Source organism: Poeciliopsis prolifica, unplaced genomic scaffold, assembly GCF_027474105.1.
Source record: "Poeciliopsis prolifica strain line A6 unplaced genomic scaffold, Auburn_PproV2 SCAFFOLD002, whole genome shotgun sequence".
NCBI lineage: Eukaryota > Metazoa > Chordata > Actinopteri > Cyprinodontiformes > Poeciliidae > Poeciliopsis > Poeciliopsis prolifica.
Genome location: NW_026562377.1, coordinates 23658246 through 23682722, shown reverse-complemented (window position 1 = coordinate 23682722; position 24477 = coordinate 23658246). Strand labels below are relative to the sequence as shown.

At 43.3% G+C, this 24477-nt stretch overlaps 1 protein-coding gene across 2 annotated transcripts in view; it reads right to left on the bottom strand.

Annotated features, from left to right (window-relative positions):
- Positions 1-24477, bottom strand: part of herc2 (HECT and RLD domain containing E3 ubiquitin protein ligase 2) — a 53114-nt gene that overhangs the window by 8926 nt on the left and 19711 nt on the right. Inside the window, exons 25-79 of one of the 2 annotated variants that reach the window (XM_055047656.1) lie at positions 24220-24323; positions 23977-24127; positions 23536-23750; positions 23314-23446; positions 23021-23148; positions 22231-22426; positions 22004-22134; positions 21417-21593; positions 21185-21321; positions 20238-20389; positions 19667-19858; positions 19398-19585; positions 18502-18694; positions 18233-18415; positions 17962-18146; positions 16740-16887; positions 16434-16630; positions 16107-16337; positions 15885-16023; positions 15178-15324; positions 14714-14856; positions 14351-14618; positions 14122-14264; positions 13675-13773; positions 13419-13587; positions 13195-13320; positions 13009-13117; positions 12591-12730; positions 12313-12503; positions 11632-11737; positions 10755-10846; positions 10477-10652; positions 10263-10374; positions 9415-9496; positions 9098-9332; positions 8843-9020; positions 8133-8214; positions 7124-7295; positions 6878-7022; positions 6518-6743; positions 5929-6100; positions 5629-5815; positions 5350-5493; positions 4346-4537; positions 4114-4267; positions 3427-3534; positions 3212-3343; positions 2832-2990; positions 2582-2700; positions 2138-2263; positions 1910-2065; positions 1457-1771; positions 1150-1364; positions 646-823; positions 396-557 (exon numbers count right to left, since the gene is read on the bottom strand). In XM_055047656.1, coding sequence (XP_054903631.1) covers positions 396-557; positions 646-823; positions 1150-1364; positions 1457-1771; positions 1910-2065; positions 2138-2263; positions 2582-2700; positions 2832-2990; positions 3212-3343; positions 3427-3534; positions 4114-4267; positions 4346-4537; positions 5350-5493; positions 5629-5815; positions 5929-6100; positions 6518-6743; positions 6878-7022; positions 7124-7295; positions 8133-8214; positions 8843-9020; positions 9098-9332; positions 9415-9496; positions 10263-10374; positions 10477-10652; positions 10755-10846; positions 11632-11737; positions 12313-12503; positions 12591-12730; positions 13009-13117; positions 13195-13320; positions 13419-13587; positions 13675-13773; positions 14122-14264; positions 14351-14618; positions 14714-14856; positions 15178-15324; positions 15885-16023; positions 16107-16337; positions 16434-16630; positions 16740-16887; positions 17962-18146; positions 18233-18415; positions 18502-18694; positions 19398-19585; positions 19667-19858; positions 20238-20389; positions 21185-21321; positions 21417-21593; positions 22004-22134; positions 22231-22426; positions 23021-23148; positions 23314-23446; positions 23536-23750; positions 23977-24127; positions 24220-24323 — 8840 coding nt within the window. The remainder of the gene's footprint in view (positions 1-395; positions 558-645; positions 824-1149; positions 1365-1456; positions 1772-1909; positions 2066-2137; positions 2264-2581; positions 2701-2831; positions 2991-3211; positions 3344-3426; positions 3535-4113; positions 4268-4345; positions 4538-5349; positions 5494-5628; positions 5816-5928; positions 6101-6517; positions 6744-6877; positions 7023-7123; positions 7296-8132; positions 8215-8842; positions 9021-9097; positions 9333-9414; positions 9497-10262; positions 10375-10476; positions 10653-10754; positions 10847-11631; positions 11738-12312; positions 12504-12590; positions 12731-13008; positions 13118-13194; positions 13321-13418; positions 13588-13674; positions 13774-14121; positions 14265-14350; positions 14619-14713; positions 14857-15177; positions 15325-15884; positions 16024-16106; positions 16338-16433; positions 16631-16739; positions 16888-17961; positions 18147-18232; positions 18416-18501; positions 18695-19397; positions 19586-19666; positions 19859-20237; positions 20390-21184; positions 21322-21416; positions 21594-22003; positions 22135-22230; positions 22427-23020; positions 23149-23313; positions 23447-23535; positions 23751-23976; positions 24128-24219; positions 24324-24477) is intronic. The other variant, XM_055047665.1, reaches the window with a different exon arrangement.

Below are 24477 nucleotides of genomic sequence, written 5' to 3'. Positions count from 1 at the left end.
TATTCATTCAGCGCCCCGTCGTCTTTTTCAGTTGAAACATGTTTAGAGTTGGCAGTAAATTTTTAAATATCACTTGATAATTATGTGTTATTAAAAGATTGGAAGTTTAATACCTGAACATCAACTATAAAGCCTTAAGATGAATAGAAACAACAACAAAAAAGTAAGCCTGGTGGGGGCACGAGTAAAGCCTGGTTTTTGATATACTGGGGGAAACACTAGGTGTATGAACAATTTACATACACCTATACTCTTTGTCTAAATTCTGTACTAACAAACCAATTTGAAAGAAAAACCACAAAAGCACCAAAACATCAGAAGTTTCATGATACATTAGTGATTAGGTTCATTTTAGTGTAAAACAACTAAAAGCTTCATTTGTAATTCCGGCTCACCTTCATGGGGATTTTGCAGCCGTCACTCCCTCCTCGTCCCAGTTTCCCATAATCCCCGTCTCCCCAAGACCAGACCATGTCATCATCGGTCAGACACAGCGTCTGAGCGTCTCCACTGCCACAGGCCACATCAATCACCCGGTGACCCTGGAGGGCGTCCACCTGGAGAACAAACACAGGCGGGGCATTATTTATCATTCGGCCTGAAACAACTGGAGCACGGTGAGAGAGACGGAGAGCGAGAGCAAACCAGTTTGGGTTTCAGCTGGTCCTCGCTATCGCCGTGGCCCAGACGTCCATAGCGACCTTTGCCCCAGGTGAAGAGCTCTCCGCTGGCGGTGATGCAAGCGCTGTGGGCGCCGCCGGCAGCGATGTCCACCACCTCCACTCCTCTCAGAGACTCGATTACACGAGGACGGTCACAGGGACTGGGAAGTGAGGGGGAATCCCAGTTATGGTAGGAGCAAAACCTTTTACACTGGTTTGGTCTTCAATCAGGCAACAGTGTTAGTTTGCGTCAATACTTTATGAGGAAAGATGCACCAATAACTTGGTGAGACAGAATCGGTTGAAGAACGGCAGACAAAACAAGAATGAAAATGCAATTTTGACTTACTATGATGTAAAATGCTAAAGAACTTGTGTTTTGCATTTTTCTGATTTGCTAGCAATCATTATTGGTCTCATCGGTGCAGCTCTATTTAAGACCAGCTATTTGAAGGTAAATTCATCCTTAAGTGTCAAAAGTTTCTACCTTCTGTTCCCATGGCCCAGTTTTCCATCCTCGGCCTCACCCCACGAGTACACTTCCCCCTCTGAGGAGAGCGCCAAGCAGTGCTTTCCTCCAGAGTTCACCGCCACCTTCCTGATGAAGACGTGTTGGATGGACTCTAGTAAGGTTGGTGTGGACACTGATTCCGTGCCACCAATCCCCAGCCTGCCCCCTGCTCCGTATCCGGTAGCGTAGAGCTGAAGATCAAGATAAAGTCGATTAGCGCTGAAATGTTTGCCGTTCGCAAACATCTCGCGAGGTCAGACAGGATTAAGCAGAGCAGACGCACCTTTCCGTCAGCCGTGACTGCAAACAGAGTCTGCTCTCCGCCGATGAGCTGAACCGGCCTCAGCGTGGCAAGAGCTTCGGTGGGCGTGGGAACTTTGACCTTGGCCCCCTCGATGCCCCCGAGCTGCCCTCTGTGGTTGTGGCCCCAGCCGTAAATGGTCCCGCTGCCTCCGGCGGAGAGGGTCCAGTCGTCGGGCCGCCGGTTCATCCACTGAACAAGTTGCTCGTCGTGCTCCCGCTTGAACAGATCGTGACTCTCGTGAAGTCCGTTCATGCTTTCGTGGTCCGCCATGAGCTCACGGATTTTCTTCGTCACCTTCGGAGGGAAGGAAATAGCTTGTTATGGACATTTCACCCTTTGTACTCCATTGTACAAATCAAAACAGAGATGACTGAAATAAAATTCACTTTGTGAAAATATCTTCTGTTATTTGTATTCATAAAGTGGACTTACTTCATCCAGGAAGGCCCGAGGCAGAGACGTCCTCTTGTCGAGGGCGATGGCCACTCTGGAGGCGGTGCAGTACCGACGGAACCAGGCCCACTTATGGGTCTCGGCGCAGCAGGGAAGCGTGTCAAGCTCAAGGTCACAAGCTAGAGCAACCAAAACCTGGATAAACAAGTCAGAATTAGTTCGACAGACAGGCAGACACGTGTCGATATCTCCGGCGCCGCAGCATACCTTGAAGAATGGACTATGAAGCAGCTGCTTTCCTCCCCTGACGATGGGGTCCTCGTACTCATACTGCCTCTGCAGAGCTTCGGGGAGGCCCTTCACGAGGGCAGCCAGAGCACTGCCTGTGAAACTCTGAAAGAATTGAAATAGATTTACGTCACTTCATACACCATTAGATAAAGCATCGCTAGCAAACTAGTGGGCCAGACGCCAGGCTTTGATTTAAGATAGCTGACTTATCTTTCTTAACTATCCTACTAAAATATAGATAAAATGCTTTATTTTTTTTTTTTTGCAAAGGATGGTTAAAAAACAATATTATTTTTGAATGTGATAATATAAGGTCCTGCGCAAAAAATATTATGTATGACTATTGTTGACAAACTTCAGCTAATGGAAAAAAATTGTCAAACTAAAACATTAATAATAATAACAATAAGCTTTACTCACAATGGAGCGGGCCTCGCCCTCACTGTCCCCCAGCAGCCTGTTGATGTTGATGGACTGACCGTACTCCGTGGTGAGGAGCTTACGCAGACGCTGCAGCGCCCACATCCTGTGTCCAGCAGCTGTGCAGAACCAGACTTCACTTCAATTTCACCTTCATTTTTCACTTTAACACTCCAAATATAAACTTGCATCCAAGATATTATGTAAACATTCAGACAATTATGAATTAGTAGGATCATCATGTGCTTACCTAGCGCACTGAGCTGGGCGCAGGCGGCAAGGGAAGCGGCGAGGCGGGGCACGATGCTTCGGTTTGAGGCAAAGTTGAGCCTGAAGTCCAGCAGGCATGTGACCAAGTCCATGGAGGGGCAGGACAGGATGCAGCGGTCAGACAGCAAATCTTTGGGGCCTAAGAGCAGAAAAGAAACAGTCACAGAGGTTTAGGACCACAAAAAATAAATAAATGTAAATCATTTAGTTTTAAAATTACGTTTGTCTAATGCGTACACATTTAAAATAATTCTCATTCTGAGACAAAACGTAAAAGGTTTTTTTTTTCCAGTGGCCCTAATCTTTTTCCATAAATAAATCTTTTGATGTTTGAACTGGTATATAAAAATATCCACTCACCAGCAGCTGGCATGATGGGGTAGACGGTGAAGCGCCAGCCCCAACCGTTCACTGATCCGTCACTGGTGAACTTCCATTTGAGTTCATCTCCTGGGATCCTTAATTCGCTGGACCAGTCAGACCATTCTCGACCTGAAATATGCACAGCATTATTTTACGATTCATTCATCTCTTCTTTTGTGTTTCACTGAGGTAAAGCATCGTCCTCCAATTACCTGATCTGACAGAGACGATCCTATTGGCTCCGTCCATGATGGTTAGCGGATCGTGGCGCCGCTCCGTTGAACACTGCCGGTCAAACTCTATCCTTAGACCCTCAGCACCTTCCAAACAAAGTGGAGGTGGTTTATTAGGGCTGCAACTAAGAATTAATTTAGTAATTAAGGCTTATTTTAAACGATGTAAAAGCATTATCTTGTTTCTAAAGGAAAAAAAAAAATGCTTTTTCTAAAATGCAATAACAACGTTCCTTTGGTGAACGCATCTGCAGCTAAAAAAATGCTAACATCAAAATGTAGAAAACCTCAGGCCTATCTGCTTGACTTTCCATCGATACAGTGCAGAATGGATCTGTTTATTTAAATTAACTGACTGCATAACAAAAGATGCTTGAAAGAGGATTTTTTTTTTTTTGGTAAGAATTTGGACCTGGTTAAGTTAAAACAACCCACTTAAGGAGTTTTGGGTAGAACATATTTGTATCTGTTTATTTTCTTATTCTTATCCGAAATAGAAAATGTATCTATTTTTGGTGCGGTCTTGGTTTAATATCTGGTTTTTGAGTGTATAATTCAGTTAACGATTCATCAATTACTAAATTAGTTGACAATTATTTCACTAAGTGATTCGTTGCGATTAATCCGAAATTTAAAGTGATTTTTCTCCTCGGGATGCGTTCGTACCTGGGATCTTGACAGTCCCGCTGGTGGACGTGTCGTCAGTGTACGGATGGCTGCTCTCCACGACGACCGGCTGGGAGGACAAGCGGCCGCTCTGCGAGTCCGTGGCAACGTCTTCCAGTTCGGTGACGCAGAGCTCCAGCAGCATGTCAGCAACCTGAACGACACAGAGGGAACGTGAGGACGACGAGCCCTGAAACCCGTCTGTCCGAGTTGGGAGGATCCGCTGTGTTACCTGTGGATAAGCCGTCCCCATGCCAGACAGAACGGCCGACAGAACCTCCTTCCCTTTGTCCCCGGAGCGACAGGACACGGCCAGCTTCAGCAGGTCCACGATCACCCGAGTGTCGTCTGGAACGAGGAGACTGGTGAACTCGTCCAGGTATTGAGGCTCGGGACCGACGACCTTACTCTGGTTCTCAGAGTCCTGACAGAAAACGTTCAACAGAAAAAGAAAATAAAATCAGGGTTCACACAAGTTCATAAGACTCCAGATTCAGATGTCCACAGTTCTCGTGGTTCCCGTTTTAGCAGATATTGAAAGGTTCCGTTTGGATTTCCAGAAGTCAGGTTCTGTGAAGTTATTTCGCATAGTTTCCTTAAATCCTTACATACATCATAGCACAAGAGCTGGATTTGCATTGGCCACCTGACTGTCATTTGACATTTTGAAAGTAAGTTTGCTAAATGGAAACACACCAGTTTAAAAAAAATTATTTATTGATACAAAGTTTTGGTGCCTTGTTGAAGTGGTTCTACTGAAATTATTTTATTTCAAAACTGCAATGGAAACACTTTTTTTCACGTCACACGAGTCACATGGTCGCCAACCAGATACTGCCACAAACCACGAAGAAAACGACAGGAAGTGGTAGGATGATGATGGCGTGGCAAGTTTTTTTTCAATATGAATTATCACAAACTTATTCACGTGTAATTTTAATTACGTTTATTCATTAGAAATTGTGTTTTTCTTTTGACGTTAGCATTAAACTGACAAAGCTTTGTGTAAAGAAAATGCAGCAAAGGTCATAGAAATGGTTCTTATAGTCACTTTTACCACCATCACAACATTACCACAGTTTATTATTATGCTAAAAATTTCAGTCCATGTTGCCGACCTCTAATTCACATGGGATTTAAATGGCTGCTGATGAAGTAGATCAATGCAATGGATGACTAAATGAACGGAAGGGTGGATAAACGGATTAATGGAGAGGTAGACATATAGCAGCTGACCTCTTTGGTCTTGGTCATGGTCTCGGCGATGATGCTGGCGGCTCCTGGGTCATCTGTGACAGGGATGAAGGGACGGGCGGAGGCTCCGGAGGCTGACGGAGTCACCGCTGACGACGGTGTCACTGCGTCTTCTGAGGATGGCGCCTGATCACGCACAAACACAGAAAACGTCCCACTCTCAAAGATTAAAATTTGGTCCAATCAGAAACCTTTCCGTGCTTCAACAGGAAATCATCCTCATGAAATGAAGATGAAGCATTCTGGTTTAGTGTTCCTGACCTCCCCCTTCTTGTCCTGCCAAGGGTTGGGGCTGACCCGCTCTTCGGCTTCAGCGGGGACGGGGGGACATTCTTCGTCGCTGACGCAGGAAGATGAGGAGGAGTCCAGTGGAGGGATGGGAGAGCTGGAAGGACACTCTGCTGGCAGGATCATGCTGGCTGGCATCAGAGCACCAACCACCGCATCCCTGTGGGAAACACCACCGCACATCCCGCCATTAGAGCTACTACGCCCCTAACAGGCAGAAATACGGCCGACTCCCATTGTTTGTGGGAGTTTTAGGTCCCTGACACAGCGTACCTCGCATACATGATCTGCAGAGCCGACAGGACGTGGGACAGAGCCTGCTGTTTGGCCAGGTTGCCGTCCAGACTCAGGAGAATCTTGGCCAGCGACGGTCGGTTGGGCTTGGCGTTGCTCTGCCCGCTCATCTTGTTGCTCACCGTCGCCGAGTCGCATTCTGACTGGACACCTGCGATGTTGGGAAACCAAAACAAAGCGATGCACAATGATTTTTTACGAGGACAGAACAGCTGCACCAGATTGGACGGGTTTTTATTAAACCAGGCTGGATTAAATGAAGTCCAAATCGCAATGTTCAGATTGACCCATGTCTGGTAAATCTGTTGGAAGCCAAAAGACAACTTTACAACAAATATCTTGATTGTTGTCCATTTATCCAATAATTTAGCAGCAAAAATGTTTTTCACATTGAACATATGGTTTATTTTCTCAATACACAGTTACAGACAATGCCATTAACGCTCTTAAAATTTTCAAATGAGTCTCACCACTACTTTAAATGCAACCTAAAGAGAAGCAGATGAAGTCTGTTCCCCATCATCTCCATAGAGACTTCTTAGCTTCACGCATGGAAAGGAGGAATTACCCAAATAAGAGGCTCCCAGGGAGTCCCTGGCAGTCTGGAAAAGGACCGGCTCGTGAACCGAGGGTGTGGTCACATCCACGGTAGTCCAGGCAACGCTGTGAGAAGAGCCACACGCCACTCGAGTGATCTTCTGTCCCTCCAGGCCTTGAACCAGGGTGGGCTTCCTGTTAACCGTGGTGGTGCCGTTTCCCTGCTGGCCATGGTCGTTGTCTCCCCATGCATACACCTTACACAGAAACGCAAGATTTTACTCCAAAGCACCAAAATGCCTTGCATTTCCCTTTAAACGTCATGCAGGACTGTCCAGGGTAAAACAGAGACACCCTTTCAAAGACGGAGACAGATCTGAAAATTACAAACCTGTCCTGTGTCTGTAACAGCCAGACAGTGCAGAGCTCCAACAGCGACGTGGACGATCTTTTTCCCTCTCAGTCCCTCCACCATCTGGGGCTTCCGCACGTGGACATCGGTACCATGGCCCAATCGAAAGTAGTCACCTTTCCCCCTGTTTGGTGGAGGGAGGGAAAAAAAAAAGGCAACATGAATTTTCCCCGGCAATATGGAAAATTGATGTTTCATCTTTTAAGTAACATTTGGTAATCTTACCAGGTCCAGACGCCTCCAGATTTGGTCAGCGCCAGGGAAAACTGCGCCCCGCACTCGATTTGGCAGACTCCCTGTCCGTTGAGCCTCTCTATGTTCTGGGGAATGTTGCAGCCCTCGCTGCCGCCACGGCCCAGCTTTCCAAAGTCCCCGTCGCCCCAGGAGAACACCAAGCCTGGCAAAACAGATGCAAACGCAACTCAGCTTGTTTTCTCTAAGTCACTTTCAAAAAATGTGACGCAGAAATGTGTACAGTTTCCATGGCAATGGAACGGCAACAAATATTTTTCTAGTTTGGGGTGATGACAGAACATACAAATTTGATCAACTTTAATGCCTAAAACGAGTTGACCAAGTTTGAATTTGGTGTAAATTCTGTCACATCCACAGTGAAGGTTAAAATTATTATTGTCAGAAAGTGTAGGAGCTTCTTAAAGAGACAGGGACCAATTTCAAAGAATCAAACTGTGAAGTCAAATTACTTTCATGGATGCCATTTTTTAACAACTGGAGGTAAAATAGCTACTTGATTGTGCGACGAAATGGCACTATGTGCCTGAATCATACATAGCAAAGTACTGCTCTTTTAATGAATCTTGGCTTGTTCCTAAACAATCTCATATCATTAGAGGGGACAGTTTGGGTCAGATGACTGAAACTTTGGACATAGCATGGTGTAAAAACCAAACAACGATTTCTGTTTTGGAGTTGATAAAACAAGCCAACATCAAGTTTCTGAACCTGGACCCTAACTCTAATAACAATGTTACGAACTATGGTAAAATCCACGTCTATGCCAAGAAATGGATCAAACTTCACCGTTTTAGATAAGTAGAGTGGTCAGATATCAAGCCAGAATTATGCTAGGATCTTCTTAGTGGCTAAAGAAAGAGCCTGGTCTCTGTGCAGATCAGATGTACTTCTGACTGACTTTACATAATCTTAAACTTAAAATGTTCAATCGTCTATTTGGCCAACATAGACAAGAGGTTGGTGTGTTGAACAGGTATACCTTCATCAGTCAGGGCTAGAGTTTGAGCATCCCGGCTTCCACAGGCGACCTGGATGACTCTGTGGCCCAGCAGCACTTTCACCTGCACGACAAAAACACAAACAGATCATCGGTCCTGCGCTGCCCGTTCACACAAATTCTGTCACAATAACAAATTCTGAATCAATCCTGATAAATTGTCCCGGAAGTTATTGCGATAAACAATTACATTGTTTTGAGACTGTTCTCAAGTGATACAATTTTAACAGCAGAATAACGCAAGAACACATTCACAACACTCAAACAACTTTAAATACGAATGAACATTTAACTCTGGAACTGGAAAACATTTTAAAAATCTAAAATGAATAACAACAACAAAAACAATAAATAAAATTAATCAAGAAGTGTCTGTAAATAAAATTATCATTGAGAAAAAGGACCAGCTCAGACCAAATCACCAGACTGAAGACTTTTATCATCCATTTTGGGAAGTAGAGAGAAAGAGAAAAGAAAAAGAATAAAACAACATGCAGATGGAAATTATGGAGTTTAATTTTCATGTGATTCATAATTTATTGATTCACTGATTGTTGCGACAGGTCTATACATAAATACACATTGTGCAAAACAAAATCTACAAAAATCTGACTAATTTCAACAGGTGTTTCATAAGAGCTGAGTGAGAAGCCTCTGTAAGGTGGTGGGGCCAGTAAAGGACGCGCACGTACCAGTTTGGGCCTCAGCTGGGTGGTGTTGTCCCCATGTCCGAGGCGGCCATATTCCCCCAGGCCCCAGCTGTACAGCTCCCCGCTGGAGGTGATGGCGGCGCTGTGGGAGCTGCCGCAGGCTATGTCTCGGATGCGCTTGGTCTTCAGAGCCTCGATCAGCCGGGGCTTATCACAGTTCCTGAGGGAGAGGACGGATGCCTCTTCAGCATTTTGAATCCCTCACAGACAGAAATGATGTTTCCAACAAAAACCCACATTCTGCTGAAGTGCCCCAGCTTGCCGTCGTCTCCTTCGCCCCAGGAAAACACCTTCCCGTCTACGGTCAGCGCCATGGCGTGGCGCCCGCCAGAATGCACGGCCACCTTCTTCACCACGTAGTTGCTCAGCGCTGTGATCTGACGGGGGATGGGGATGGTCCCGCTGGAGAGGCCCAGACCCAGCCTGCCGTTGGTTGCCTCTCCGCAGGCGTAGATCTTCCCCTCCACGGTCACTGAACATGGATCAGCAGTCACCAACAAAATATAACGCAGGAGGAGCTAAAGGGAAAATAAAGGTTTTCCTCCCCGTTTTACCTGCGAAGAGACTCTTGGAACCGCCAGCCACCTGCACCACGTTGAGAGCAGAGAGGGTTTCAGAGAAGGAGGGGACCTTGATCTGCAGAGAACGTACACAGCACGGATTTATAACACTTGAAATGTTCTGCATTTTGTCACAGCAAATAACTAATGTACAGAGACTGGTTTATCAGAATAAAAAAAACTTTATAAAAAAGAAAATTTTTAACCTGGTGTAGAACATGTGTTGCTTTAAGTCCATATTTTTGGATTAAAAATGTATTTTTAATCACAGGCATGCAAATTTCTTTCAAGTGGGATTGTTCCACTGACAGATTGTTTCACTTAAACACGTTAAAGAATTAACGTAAAACAAAATTCTATTTCCTGTGGGTGAACTTTCAGATTTTAAGGGTACCAACACATTTGCACTAGAAATTACAAAATGAATAACAACAACAAAAACAATAAATAAAATTAATCAAGAAGTGTCTGTAAATAAAATTATCATTGAGAAAAAGGACCAGCTCAGACCAAATCACCAGACTGAAGACGGCGACCTAACCCTTCCCGAAAGGACATTTCACTGTTTGTTTGTCAGTAAGGGTAGGTACTTGTAACTGTCCTCTATGTCTGCTATTGTTCCTTGTGGGAGTGAGACTCCTTCTGTGTGGATCACCTTCCCCCTCTTTGTGATCAGCCGACCACACTTCTCTAGTCCGAATGACATCCCAATGTCAGTGCTGTAGATCCTGGTGGTGTGGATCAGTGAGTCGATGTCTCGCTCACTCTTGGCATACAGCTTGATGTCATCCATGTAGAGGAGGTGAATATACAGTAAGGATTATTGTTCATTGAAACTGCACCTTTGAGCCTTTCAGTCCTCCCAGCTGGTCTTTGTCATTCAGCCCCCAAACGAACACTTTGGTCCTGATGGTGGCTGCCGACTCCAGTCCTGGTGACTTCTTCCGAGCGAAACTGCAGCAAAAAAAAAAAAAAAAAAAAAAAAACACCACCACCTCAGTCATCAAATAAGAGCAGAAAGTTGGCTACATCAGTCAGAAGTCTGGGCCGTCTCACCTTCCAGCCGTGGTTTTCTCGTCCTCCTCCTCTTCGTTGTCGGACGCCAGGAAGGGAACTGTGGCCAGGTCCTCATCCTCGGCTCTGACGCGTCCCACCATGCGAAGTCCGTGAATCTTGCAGTCTATACCTGAGCTACGGCACTGCTTGATCGCAATCTCAATGTATCTGTGAAACTGATGTGAGACGTGTTGTTAAAAAAAAACAAAACAAAAAAAAAAACAACGATTACAAAACTCAATGAAATGACTAATAAGAACATCTGGAAGTTTACCAACCTCAGTGCAATCAGTAAGCAGGAGGACGGTGGTGTCAGTGGGGTTGATGTTAATCGTCTTCAGCTCGATTAAATTATTCAATGAGTTTCCACCTGGTAATAGAGCAAATAAAAATGATCAGCAAACACTACTGCTTACTCCATCTTAAATTAGGACAAAAAGAGAGAAAATGCATATTAAGACATTTTGAGTCTTGAAGAGAGATGTATTGATCTGATAATATCTACATCGGTCCAGATACTGAAAATAATTCTTGCTCAGGTGCCTGATCTGTAAGGACAGATCTAGTCAGTCTAATTCTATGCTGGGCTCTGAGTGACATCATGCTTTATTATTTATCCAACATAAAATTTAGAATCGAATCATTCCACTTTCTGAACCATTTCAAAGTTTATTTTTTACATGTTTGATCACAGCAATCACAGTAAATGTACGATATCTGTCAGATTCAATTCCTTTATGTTTTCACTAGCCGCTATACTCCGAATTGAACTGAATCAACAAATTCCAGTGTTGTCATTTTTACAGATTTGACTAAGCTTGTGAAAATATTAGTGTTCTTTACTGGTGCAGAGTTATCACATTTGTAATTCAGTACATTTTTGTCCATGTTTAAAAAAAAAAAAAAAAGACATTTTCAGTCGATTCGGCTTTGTTTTTCTGTATCGGATCGTATCGGCCAATGCTAAACTTCAGATATTTGTATCGGTGAGACATATTTTTTTATTCTTTGTTTAATGCCAGCAGTGTATTTCAAAGACAGTTGTGAGGCGCCTCAAAATAGACCAGTTTACACATTTGTTAAGAGAAATTAAACAGGAAACGGTTCCAAGCAAAAACATGTATTTATTTATATTTAATATTCATCTGAAGTCACCTGAAACCACCACCAGTGAGGGCATGTAGCTGCTGTCTGCTGGGTCTACGATCATCTTCAGCCTGTGGACCAGAACGTCTGGGAAAAGCTCGAGGCGAATCCAATGCTGAAAAAAAAAAAAAAAAACACCGGAAATCCTGTCAGTATGTGTTAAATTCTATGACGTTCAAAGTTCTAAGTTCATGAAGCAGGAAAAAATAAAACGTTCTGTAGTTTTTCTGCCTGAAAAAGGTTAACTGAAAATGCACTGATATGTTGAATTATCAACAAGTTATATCAAAACAGCTAATTAAATGCTAGCATTAGCTTACACTATATGATCAACTATGATTTTGACTACTAGTTTATCAACTGATATTGATCATACAAGGTAATATTAATTAAAATAGTATGTTATTTTAAGGAAAGATAAAATAATCCTTTTAAGCACGCATGTCAAATTATAAATATTAAGATATAAATATATGGTAAAGAAATACAGATGTGTATACATAAATATATTTTCTAGCCTTCAAAATCAATGCATGGCATTGATTTTCATGTTGTATATGACGTACATGAAAATCGGCCATTAGCAAGAGTACTCTTAACTGACTCCAATATTTTTTCAGAAAAAAGAAAAATCCTGATCAGGACAAAGTTTAAGTTGAAAAGCTGTACTAATGTTGAGCCACAGCTTACCTTTCCCTGCGAGCCGGAGGACTGCCAGCACTGATCGCTGCAGTCAATGAGGCGGGATGCCTGGTTGATGGAGGACGACACGTTGAGGCTCTTCACGGCGCGGGACCAATCATCGATCAGCATCCCGCGCTGGCTGTTGTGGTGCTTCTTGAGCTGCTTGCCCGAACGACCACAAAAGGCTGGAGACTGGCCTGGAGGCGGTGAGGAAGAAAGTTAACGACTCAAACACAGAACAACGCGCAGGACAGATGCAATGTTGGCGTGAAAGCAGGACCGACCGGGCTCGTTGATCCGGCCGAAGGAATGTCTGATGTTGTGTTTGCGCGTCTTGAAGCAGCTTTCGCAGAAATCGAAGTCGTCACAGTTTTTGCACTTGAATCTTGGGCCGTTAATGGGAAACATCTGACAGCCGTCACATCTGTGGGCAGCAAGACGTTTTGAAGTTTTAATATTGTGGAGAGATGCAGTAAGAGGAAAAAGTATAAAACAGTTTTACATTTTCTCAAATTACAATAAAAAATTCCATGCATTTTATCATTATTTTATGTGACAGGCCAACACAAAATGGTTCATAATGGTGAAAGAAAATACAAATGATACATGGTCTTAATTTTTTTTTTTTTAAAGAACTGAAAAGTGTGCCGAATTTGTATTCAGCCCCTGAAGAAATTCCAGCGCTACTACCGGATAAGTTACCTCACTCCAGGGTGAACACTGGGCACCAGCTCCATCTCAGACAGCAGACCAGTCCAGTGCGACTGCTGTGGAAAGTCTACAATCACATCCTTTCCATTGGCGCTGAAAGCTGTGAGCGGTGAACAGAGTTTAGTTCAAAACTATGCCAGACAGAGATCACACACCATAAAACCAAATCAGACCTACCCTTCACTACCCCGACACTCCTGTGTGTTACGGAGCCCCATTTGTACTTTGGCGTTGTAACTGTGGGCTTCACTCTAACTTTGTCACCAATTTTTATGTGAGAAGGTGAACTTTGAGGTGGGAAACCTGGAAACACAAGTGAAGATTTTTTTTAGTATAACGACGCTATACGTTGTTATACTAAAAGACATTTTCAAGTTTCCTTCAAATGAGCAAATGCGTACCAATCAGCTCAATGTGGATGTAGCGAACCCAGTACGTTCCTCCTTTTTGTTGCCAGTCGCACTGCACGTTCAAGTCATGAAGTCCATCTCTGTCCAGCTTGATCACCTTCCCAACGTCTCCTTCGTACACTTCCTCATACGTTCTGCAGCACTTCACCATCATCCCCACCTGCAGGGGAAGCCAAAAATAACCCCGTCATTAGATTAGTGCATCCCTTGATGCAGTTTAAACAACTCTGCTCAGGCAGAACATTACCTGGATGTTCTCTCTCACATAGACGGCGTAATCATCGTTTGTTTGGAAATCTGACCTCTTCTTAAAAGTTTGACTTTCAGTCACCACAGCTCCCGCAGGCTAATGTAGCAGAGAGGAGAATCTATCAGTGCATCCTGTCATGAATAGCACTTAAAACCGCAGTATGTAACTTTTACCAAAAAATAAGTGTGGTTTATTTTTTTTACATATTTGTTAAAACTGTCATGTCACTGATTGGTTGTTTCATCGAGTGTTGCTTTTCTGCACATGGCAATCGTAGCATTTGGAAGAAGAGGAGGAGTTCCATCTTCTCACAGATTATCAGTCTTACTACAGTCACGACAGGGTGATATTTTAACAAATATGTAAGAATATATTTTATAAGTTACGTACCCCAGCTTTAATAGACAAAAAGATGTGTAAATTGAAGAAAAATAGGAAACGTACAACGGAGAAGGTCGGCTCTGCCTCCTCTATCTCCTCCAGAACCTCTTCGTCCGAGTATTCATCGGACACGGTGTCGGCATCAGAGAGCTCGGTGAAGTGGACGTCGGGATGGTCGAGCAGCCAGCTCACCAGCGCCTCCACACCTGATGTATGAGCTCAGTTACGATCAAGATCCCCATTTAAAAGCTTTTATGTATTTAATGAAACGATACGCGGCGCGATGTTCTACCTGGGACACCAGAGGTACTGCCTGTGGTGCCAGACAGAGACTTCAAGGCAAACTCTATGTTTTTCCTTGGGAAGCCCATTTCCATCAGCTGGAGGACGATGGGTAAGGGAGGCACAGGGGAGGTCTTCTGCTTCTTCTGCTTGGGGGGTCTGATATGCTGTATGGTGACGGGCGTGGTGGCCTCACTGGAGCTGCTCTCCTCAAACAGCGGAGAGGACGGGTGGGCCGACTCCACGGCCAGGTACTGACACACGGCCAGAGCTGCTGCCTATACACACACATACAGGCAGAGGTCAATCTGAATGCAGCGCACAAAGATAGGTGCGATTTACTGCTGACCAGCTGATTGAAGTAAACATTTACCTCCATCTCCTGTCGGTCAAAAATGGCTTTGATAGGCGAGGGCTGAGTGGCAGCAGCAAGGAGCTGCTGCAGCAGGATCAGAGGGGGCAGCGGGCCCTCAGGAGACAAGTCCCCGACATCAGGGGACGTCGCCACCGGATCGTCTGCGCAGAAGTAGGTTTGAAAATTTAGCAAAATCTGAGTGTTATGTCACATTTTCTTCTCAGCGGCTAGCTAAATGTACCTGTATTCATTCTCACAAAACCTCTTTAGAAGGAGGCAGTTTGTAGAAAAAGGAATGAAGTGCTTCACTTTGACATTAAAAGAATAATTCATAGGATGAATAATCTTTTTGTTAAGTGAACGTGCTTTCCTTTCAATAACAGTGATTGATTCAAATGAAAAGAAAACAAATCCCCCCTCCAAAAAAAGAAGCTTAACATTAGGACCGGGCAATAAATCAATAATAAATATCGATACGTTACCACTGGGGCTGGGTCCCATGTCAACGACTGCTGGCTGGGAGAGGATTTGTCGCAGTTTGTCCTGGTGGGACAGCAGAGCTCGGCCTGCTTTTAAAATGTAAAGCCTCAGCTGCTGGCAGCGCAGGAGGTGGATGTCCACCTGGTCAGCTGCAAACATAATTATAAATAATCAATCAAACTTTACTATTACAAAACAATAAAAAAATTGTCTGTAGAATATCTGCTTGTTTAGTATCATGATAGATCAGATTGACAGTAACTCTGTTTCAATTACAAACATGCAAATCTTTGTCTATATTCTGCTAATGTCTTCAAAAAAAAAGTAGTTGCGGTGTTTCAATTGAATAAATAAAATAAAAATCACATATACCATTGGATATGCCATTTCATGCAATAAGTAATTAAAACTTATGTAAACACTTAGATGAAATACATTCATGAGTCAGCCATGGTGCTGGTTTGTTTGTTTGTTTTAAGGTTTTATTGACTCCTTTATTTGATAGTGAACTGACAGGAAAGTGGGTAATAAGAGAAGAGGGAAGACATGCGTCAAAGGTTGCCGGGCCGGGAATCAAACCTGCAACAGCCAGGTCAAGGCCTAAAGCCTCCATGTGGGTTGTGCTTAACCCCTGCACCACCGCAGCACCCCCATTTTGTCTAACTCTACAGTTAATGGAAATGCAGCTGCAAAGATTTGCCTCTTGTACCTGTAAGTCCTCGGCTGAGGGATTTCTTTATGCGCTGCTTCTCCAGTTTGCTGCCAGCCAGGCTGACCAGCTGAGCCCAAACGGCCAACATGGGCTCATTCAGAGGCAGGTTCTGCACACTGAAGGCCACACCAGGCAGCTGAGGAACACGGTCAGCAGATAAAATTAATCTGTTCGTTTGTTTGTTCTGCGAACAGAGAAGCAATTAAATGTCTCTCATACCGGTTTGAGATGGCTGAGCAAGCAAACCCTGCAGGTTCTCATATCGTGGAACTGAACCGTGATGCGTCCTTTTGGGGTGATGCGCATCACCGTTCCCTCTCCGTACTCCTCGTGGACGACCTGCCCGCCCAGCCTGAGGCGCCCGTCGATCCCGCCGATCACAGCCAGCACCGCCATCAGGCTGCAGACCCGGGGACCGTCTGAGTCGGGAAAGTACTCTTCCAGGAAACTCTAGGATGAAAATAGCGAGAAGGAAAAGTTCCATGAAACCCCTTTTTTTTTCTGACTGGATTAATCAGCTGAATCTACGAAAGCAGCAACTCTTACAGCTTCAGACTGACAGCCGGCCATAATGTCACCAATGGAGCCCAGCTGGGTGTTGATGTAATCATTTATGAGACCGTTCCACTGGCCGAGGGAGTGCAGCGTGCGCAGCACAGCCACAATCTCCTCCGCCAGCGTGCTGCTGTGAGTGGCTGTCAGAGAAGCCTGTGGGCGGGACTTCCTCCTTCTCATGGAACCTTCTGTGGAGACATTAAACTATTTTAAAATATATGCAACGCTATATATAAATATATACAAAAATGAAATGAAGAATTAGAACAAAAATTTTCAACATAAAACTCATCTGACCTCTGAGAAGTGGCAGGTCTGAGGAGCAGGTGCTTAGAAGACTTCCTAGGAAACTGAACAGTTTCTCCACCAGGAACTTCATGTCCTGTGAGCATTCGGTCTTGTCCCATGAAGGCAAAACTGCTTGGAGGAGTCTCAGTGCCAGGATCTGTTTACAATGGAGAGAAAACAGAGTTTGTTCTACAGATTACGTTTTTTTGAGTGCTTCTAGACTGACCATGTTTTCCCTTCTTCTAAAACGAAAAAATGTCCATTAAATTTCTGTCACATTGTCTCCTGAGTTTAATCCTGAGTAGAAATGTAAGAAGACGTAACCAGTAACTGCCTAGTTGTGGGAAACCCTGTTTTCAAGGTCTGCATGCTGTGACCGAGCGAGAGAGAGCAAGACTTTAGGAGATACTAGGAAGAGAAAATGTATTAAGCAATGTGTCTCCATTTTATCCTTTCAAACAGAAATTGGTTTGAAAATCTTAAGAGTTATGGTGAAGATATACATTCTGTAAGGTGTCAAACTCAAACCCCACGGGCCAAATCCGGCCCACCATAACCATTTATGTGGCCCTCTAGACTTTTGAGGGCCACATAAATTGAACATTAAGATAACAATTGTATACTTAAGTATTATTTTACCAGTCAAATCAAACCCTTTTTCATGTATATAAACTCAAATTACATTAATGCAAAAAAAAGTTTTAAATTTTAAGAAGTACTCATTTACTGCAGAGAAAACTATAACAGTTTTTAATGGGCACTTTTATTAATATTGAGCCATTTTTACTGGCTCAAATTTTAGGTCTATTCATGCTAATCGCTAAAGTTATTAGCAATCAGCATTCACATGCTAAAATGTGATTTTTTTGTCAACAATTTGGTTTTAAATGATTAAAACCCCTTTTCACAGCCATTGTTCCATGAGAAACACAGCTTAAAATTGGCTCTGCTTTTAAAACAAATGACTAAATAACAGTAGGAAAAAAGAAGGATGGGGGTCACAAATTTCGGTCACAATTTTACTCCAAAGCACAGAAGAAAAAACAAAAAAGTCACGCTTACAATGACACTAAAATAAAACAAATTTTAAAAGCAGGTGTTTGTTTTATCCTACACTTAAGCTTCATTGAGCTCAATACTAAAAAATTATTTGGAGAACATTTATGGATTGCAGCTTCCGCTTTCCAAGCTGAAACCAAAAGCTAAATTTAATCCAGCATCCACATCCAACCTGTCTCTGCAGAGTGATGGCGTTGAAGGACTGGTGGCCCTCTACGATTCGGATGAGAAGGCCAATCCAGGCGGAGGTGCTCAGCGTGCTGCACATCTGGGGCATGAGGGCGATGCTGCGGATGAAGCCCAGAGTGCACCAGCTCCGGTGCTGCTCCCGCGACACCAGCCTGTGGGAGTGACAGCCTGACACCAAAAATCAATTCCTGTTAAAAAGATCTCCAAAAAAAAATTGAAAATTCAATCGCAATCATTATGAGCAGTTTATTTACTTGACTTGTCGTTCACTCCACTTTCCACCAGCATCCTCAATAGTCCGCACAGAGTCCGAATGGCGTCCGTCTGCAGGACCTCGGCGTACATCCCAGCGGACAGAGAGAGCGTCTTCAGCAGGTTGACGGTGCTGGTCAACATCATGGCTGTTGGGTGGCTGCTCTTCTCCATCAGCTCGCCTTCTTTGAAACAAGGAGGAAGCCGTGTTAAAGCTCCTACTCTGACGTCTGTGTGTTCCCTGGAGCTGCGGTCAGACCCTCACACCGACCTGTGTCGTCCTCCGTGTCAGAGTCCTCGGCGGTGGGCTGGGCGGCCGGTGGCGGCTCTGCGAGCTTCAGGTCATACTTGCCCTCTTTGCCCATCCGGTAAGAGTTGGTGCTGCTGGTGTCCCACTGGACCCGGATCCAGCCGTCCTCGCCCAGCTCTCCGATGACCCGGCCCAGACCGGGAGCGGGGCCGTCCTGGAATGACCGTGAAGACTGAAATCGTTGAAACTAAACACAATAACAAGTTCATTAACGTGTTCATTTCAATTAATTAATACAATTTTAATGCAATTAATCGGGTTTTTGTTTTTAAACATACAAAATACAAAAAATACCTTTGTGTTGCATTTATGCCACATCCGTAATTCTGACCAACAAGTGACATCCATGAACAGCGACGGACAACACAGTCACTTTTCTTGGCCCACTAGGTGTTAATTTTTGTTTTAAAAAACCGGTCTGACGGGACGCTGAAATAAGACTATTGTGTTGTGTTAAAAAGAGTTTGCTTATCAGTGAAGCTGTTCATGCTAAAATAGCATCTCAATGCTAAACATGTTGCAGCAGCACCAACATCCCCACCGCTAATGTCAGTGTCTACAGTTTGCATCTACAGATATATATATATATATATATATATTTTTTTTTTAAGCAGTTCCATGAATGATCATGAAAAACTTGAAAGGCAACTAGATACAAAAGCATTTTGCAACAACTTGATGGTTAAACAGATTAAAAACGATAAATATCTTTGTTGATCTCAAATGCTAATTCAAGAATTCAGCAGCAAAAAGGGATCTTGAACTGAAAATGTTGCTTATTTTGTCATCTAAAATCCGATTAATTAATTACAGAGCCAGAAATTAACCAGAATTAAAAAATAAAAACATTTATTTACCTGATCGCCCCATTTCCAGTCCACTCCCCTCATCACTCTGGTGCCGATCTTCATCATGGCGGCGAGTTCTGGGCCGGAAGCGGGCAGGGGCGTGGGGGCCGCCTCCTTTCTGGACTCTTCCAGAACCGTGGCAGAGCCCCCGTGAGCGCACAAACTGAGGTCCTCCTCGCTGCTGTCTGTGCTGGGTCCTACAAACGTCGGCAGCGTAAAACAGAAACTCAGATTGATTCCTAAATCCACCTGTTTCGGGTCACCTGGTGAAATCTCACCTATAAGCTTGAGGATGCTCTGAGTGAGGGCCAGAAGGCCAGAGTTCAGCAAGAGGCTGAGGCTGTTGGAGCCGTGCTTCAGGGACAGCATGTGGATCATGGCCAGAAGGAAGCGGGCCTGCGGAATGGTGCCGAGGCTTGGTCCGGCCGGGTTCTCGTTGGTGATGGTCTGTAGAGGGACCGGCTGCACACCTACATCAGACAGCAAATTACCTGATAATGAAGTTTGATATGTAAAAATCAACACATTCTCATAATAAAGTCAATGATGCTGTGGCACAAGAAAGATCGAGTGATTCAAATTGCTAAAACAGTGGGGAGGTTTTTCCATCTATGTGTAGATTTGAAAAGGCGTTTAAATGAGGAAAAATTATCAAAATACCTTGCAAATGTTTCTACAGCGGGACCATAAAAATAGTGAGAAGTTATTAAATAATCTTCAGAAAGTTACATTTTTATCCAATTAATAGTGAGAATAAATAGATTCATCAATTATAAAAATAATCTGCTACAGCCGAACTCGTGAGCATATGTAGCTGAAAGTGATGATCCGTTTTTTCCCAGCACTCACCCAGCTCTTTGAAGCGAGCGCTGGCCTCCAGCAGGATGTTGCGAACATTTTGGATCGCCCAGGTGTACAACTTCCCGAAGGTCACCTCCAAAAGCATCCGGTTGAAGGGAGGGATCAGATCGACGTGTTTCAGGCAGTCTGACAGCGGCTCCCTGAAAAGGTCAAATCCATCAGTCGATCTTTTCATTCACCCCAAAAATGTAAGCAGTTCTCACATTCTCTTATAAACACTTGTACAAGAGTGAAAGGGGAGCGAAGGGATTAAAAAAAAAAAAAAAAAAAAAAAAAACATTGGGTAAATTGTTACCAAAACTTTCATTGGCGTAGACATTAGATTCACAATATAAGTTGTAAGCGACATGTTTTCACACTCTGAAATGTTTAAGACTTAATTTTTTTTATTATAAAGCATTAAACATTGATTTATACTCTAGCATTTATTTTTGACCTCCTCATCCAAACTGCCATAATTTTTCTGCATGCGATAAAATTCATATTTGTTTTAAAACAGTACGCAAATACAACAAATTACTTTTGAATGTGTACATCCTGTTATTTCTGTCACTTGAGCTCGAGACAAAGAACTTTTGTATTTTAATTTGCAATAATCTCTTCCTAGTATTAAACATGACTAAATTTTTAAAGGGACATTTTTAAAGTCCTTTGGTTTCAATATATTTGATGGAATTAAATTAAAATGTTCTCCAGCATTAATTGTATATAAAATTCTCAGAGCTTAAAAGCTTGGTGTTGGTTCTTCTATAAGTCAGACATATTTTTTTACTTCTTTTTAGAAGTCAAATAGTTCGACACAGTTTCTGTTTTGTGTATTTTATATGAGATTTCCAGTCAAAGTATATCATGAAAAAACAACCTCTAAAAAGAATATGAGACATTAATTTTTACATATCAATTTTTTATGCACAGACGTAAATCTGGTTAGCTACCCGAAGCTGGTCCCTTCAGGTATGACCCGTTGCCACCCGCAGAGCATGGCGTACTGCACAGACGGCAGCAGGAAGCTCTTGGAGGCCAACTTCAGCATGGTGTCGATTCCCTCCAGCCTGACCTCTGCCCTCTCCAGCTGCGATGAAACGGAGGCAAAAAGAATCACACTTTTCTAAATTAAGGGCTTGAGATTATCGAGGAGCGCTGAACAAATTTCACTTTCAATCTCACCTGCTTAAGGAGACACTTCCTCATTTTTTCCACATCCAGTGGCTCTTCCTTCAGCGCAAACTCCACAATGGTGCCCATCAGGCTGGACTGAGAGAATACTCCCTGGACACTGTGTTTCAGCCACCGGTACCGCTGGACGTTTGCCACCGTGTTTAGCAGTGGCTGCCACTTGTCCTGCTACAGATCCAGAATTTGGATTAGGTGCAAAGTCGGGAAAAAAATGCATCGCTAGCTGGCTAATTTTGCAACTGCAGTGTTTCTGTTAAATAAGAAATGGAATTAAAATCACAAGTTAAGAAGTTTGTTCATGCCATCAGTCATTAAAAATTGTCTTTTTGGCTGTAGTAATGCCTGGTTGTTGATCTCATGACTGGTGTGTTGCGAAAAGGGCGTTTTGCCAAAATACACTAATTTCAATATCGCCAAAAAATAACGGCTCGTTCTCGTGCTAAAACCTTTTAACTGAAAAATGTGAGGGTTTCTTTAACTGCAATGTTTCTATTAAGCAAATTTACTTTCATAATTCCAATTTGCTCAATTTTAGCATCAATGGAAACGCAGCTTCTTGCTGAGCCATAGAAATCTACCTTTGACGTCTTTCCGGTGGGCGACTTTCTGTCCGCAGGAGTGGGGCTAATGTGGACGTTATGCTCTTCTTCGTTGGTCCCCTCATTCTCCAGCTTTGGCTCTTCTTCAGCAGACTCTGACTTCTTAGGCACTAAAAGGAGGGAAAGCTAAATCTTTTAGCAAACATGTACCAAAATATAAACAAAAACAAAAAAGAAATTTTTCTGAATAGTTCAAGTAGCCCCACCTCTTTTTTTCCTTCGGTCCCTGATGAGCTTCCGAGCGATCCTCCTCCATCGAGGCTGAGAGCTCAGCAGCTTTAGCTTAGACACGATGGACAGGTCGTTGCTCACCGCAGGCCGCAGCTCGTTGAACAGGAATCTCAAGCGCTCAATGACCGGGGCGCACACTTCCTTATAGGAGCGGCCCTGTTCCTGATGAGTCTAGAGTGTGACCGCGCAAAGGCAAAATTTTACACACTTATTCTCAACTTAATGTCCCCTAATAAACCATTCATGTCTCCTGACTTCGATTTATTTATTTTTTTTGCATTCTAAGGACAAACTTCAATGAATCTCAACTGTGATTTTATGAGGTGAACATAAAATCACAGGTCAGTTAAATTTGACTTTGAGAAAGAGCAGGAGTTTTTAAAACTCAATTTCAAGGTGTTACATTACAAAGTAAAATTTATTTTAAGTCATACTTTGCATGTAGAATGTTTTTTTAATCAATTGAAGTTAACATAGCTACTTGATTGTGCTATAAAATGGGAAAAAAAAACACAATGCTGCCTGTCTAGCATTACTTTCAACCAGAAGAAACATGTTGGTAAAGTTAAAAAATCCATTTTAAAACACAAATCTCACCAAAATACTTTGTTTTGGTTCATCACATAAAATACTAATTAAATGCATCCAACTAAATGTGAAGTAAACACTTTTTCCAAGGCATTTTATAAATTAGAAATAATTCAAAGTGGCCATTTCAACATACTGTTATTACGTTATAGCAGATGTCAGAGGTTTAGCTCCTACCTTAATTAGTGAACATTTTGCCTGATAGACCATGCGACAGACATCGATCATTGATTTAGGGAGGGACCTCTGCTTCCCCTGGTCCACCCCCAAGGCACACGGGCTGACAAGTGAGAGAGCAACGTGACCTGTGACAGACAAGGGTTCACAATTTTCACAAACGAAAGCCTTTACAAATCTTTGTTTACCCATGCAAACCTCCTAAAGTACAGCAACAAACAGTTAATTCTTGTGGCAGAAAAATAAAAGAGAGCTGGTAACTTGTCAGAAGAAAACCAGCATTGCTAGGTTACCGAGGTCCTGATGTTTGAGCAAGCAGCAGAGCAGCAGGCGGCCGACTTCTTCCACTGGATGCTCCGGGGGGAAGGTGATGGGCGTGATAAGGTGGTACTGCTTACAGCAACGCTCTATTTGGCACAAAAAGTCCTAGAATAGAAAAAAAATTAATTAAAACACTATTATTCAGCTTCATGTCTTCCCAATAGGCTATTAAATCATCATTTTATCTGGTGCACCTTCACAGTGTGGTCCTGAGTGTTGTTGTCAGCGACAGCCTGGAGGAAGGGCTGCGCGTGGTCGCTGAGGGTGATCCTGCGGGAGTAGAGCTTGGCCTTATCTGGAGCGGTGGAGCCCAGCGAGCTGCAGTGGTCCTCGTCCTTCTCCTCGTTGTAGTTGTAGTGGATCTGACTGGTCTGAAGGCCGCCAGAGAAAATGGACGACTGGAGCCATTCTGTGCACAAGGAGGGTAAAAAACAAAAAAAATTGTTTCAATTCACAGCAAGTTCCTGTTTGCAAATAATTGTCACTGGCGTTCATTTTTATTGATTGATTCATAGCTAGCTGGGGTATTAAAATACCCTAGCTAGTATGATTAGTCTTTTTGGATCTCTGGATAGATTTTAAAACAAATTTTAAAAAAATAATACAAATTATTTTTAAAAAGTCCTTCAACCTACTGGCACATTCAATCTCCATAGGGGACAACGGTGTGCTTTTGGCCAAATATGAGGCGTGAAGACCCAACAGCAGCCCCAAATTCCTCTCTGTGTCAATGAGCGGCGAAGACAGACTGCTGAGGTCCGGAGTCGTCACGGTCTCCTGGTTAGGCTGGAAATAATTAAAAATATCCTGTTTCAAAACTCTAGAAATGAGCAATTTCTTGCAAATTAAAAAAAAAAAAAAAAAAAAACGGTGAGTACCTCCATGTACTGGCCGACACAGAAAGCCTGCATAGATTCTCTGGTGTCCTCAAACTGTAAGGCAGCTTCCAAGGCAACCACAGGGTCTTCTCCAGCAAACTGAGCTGGAAAGAAGTAACAACAAAAAGAAGGGGGAAAAAATGAAGAAAACTAAAATACTACTTTATAGATTAGTTTTTTTCATCCTTTTTGGGCCAGCGGACCCGTCCATTATCCAGATCCCTCACCGCCCCCCACCAAAGAATTTGTAGGCTACTT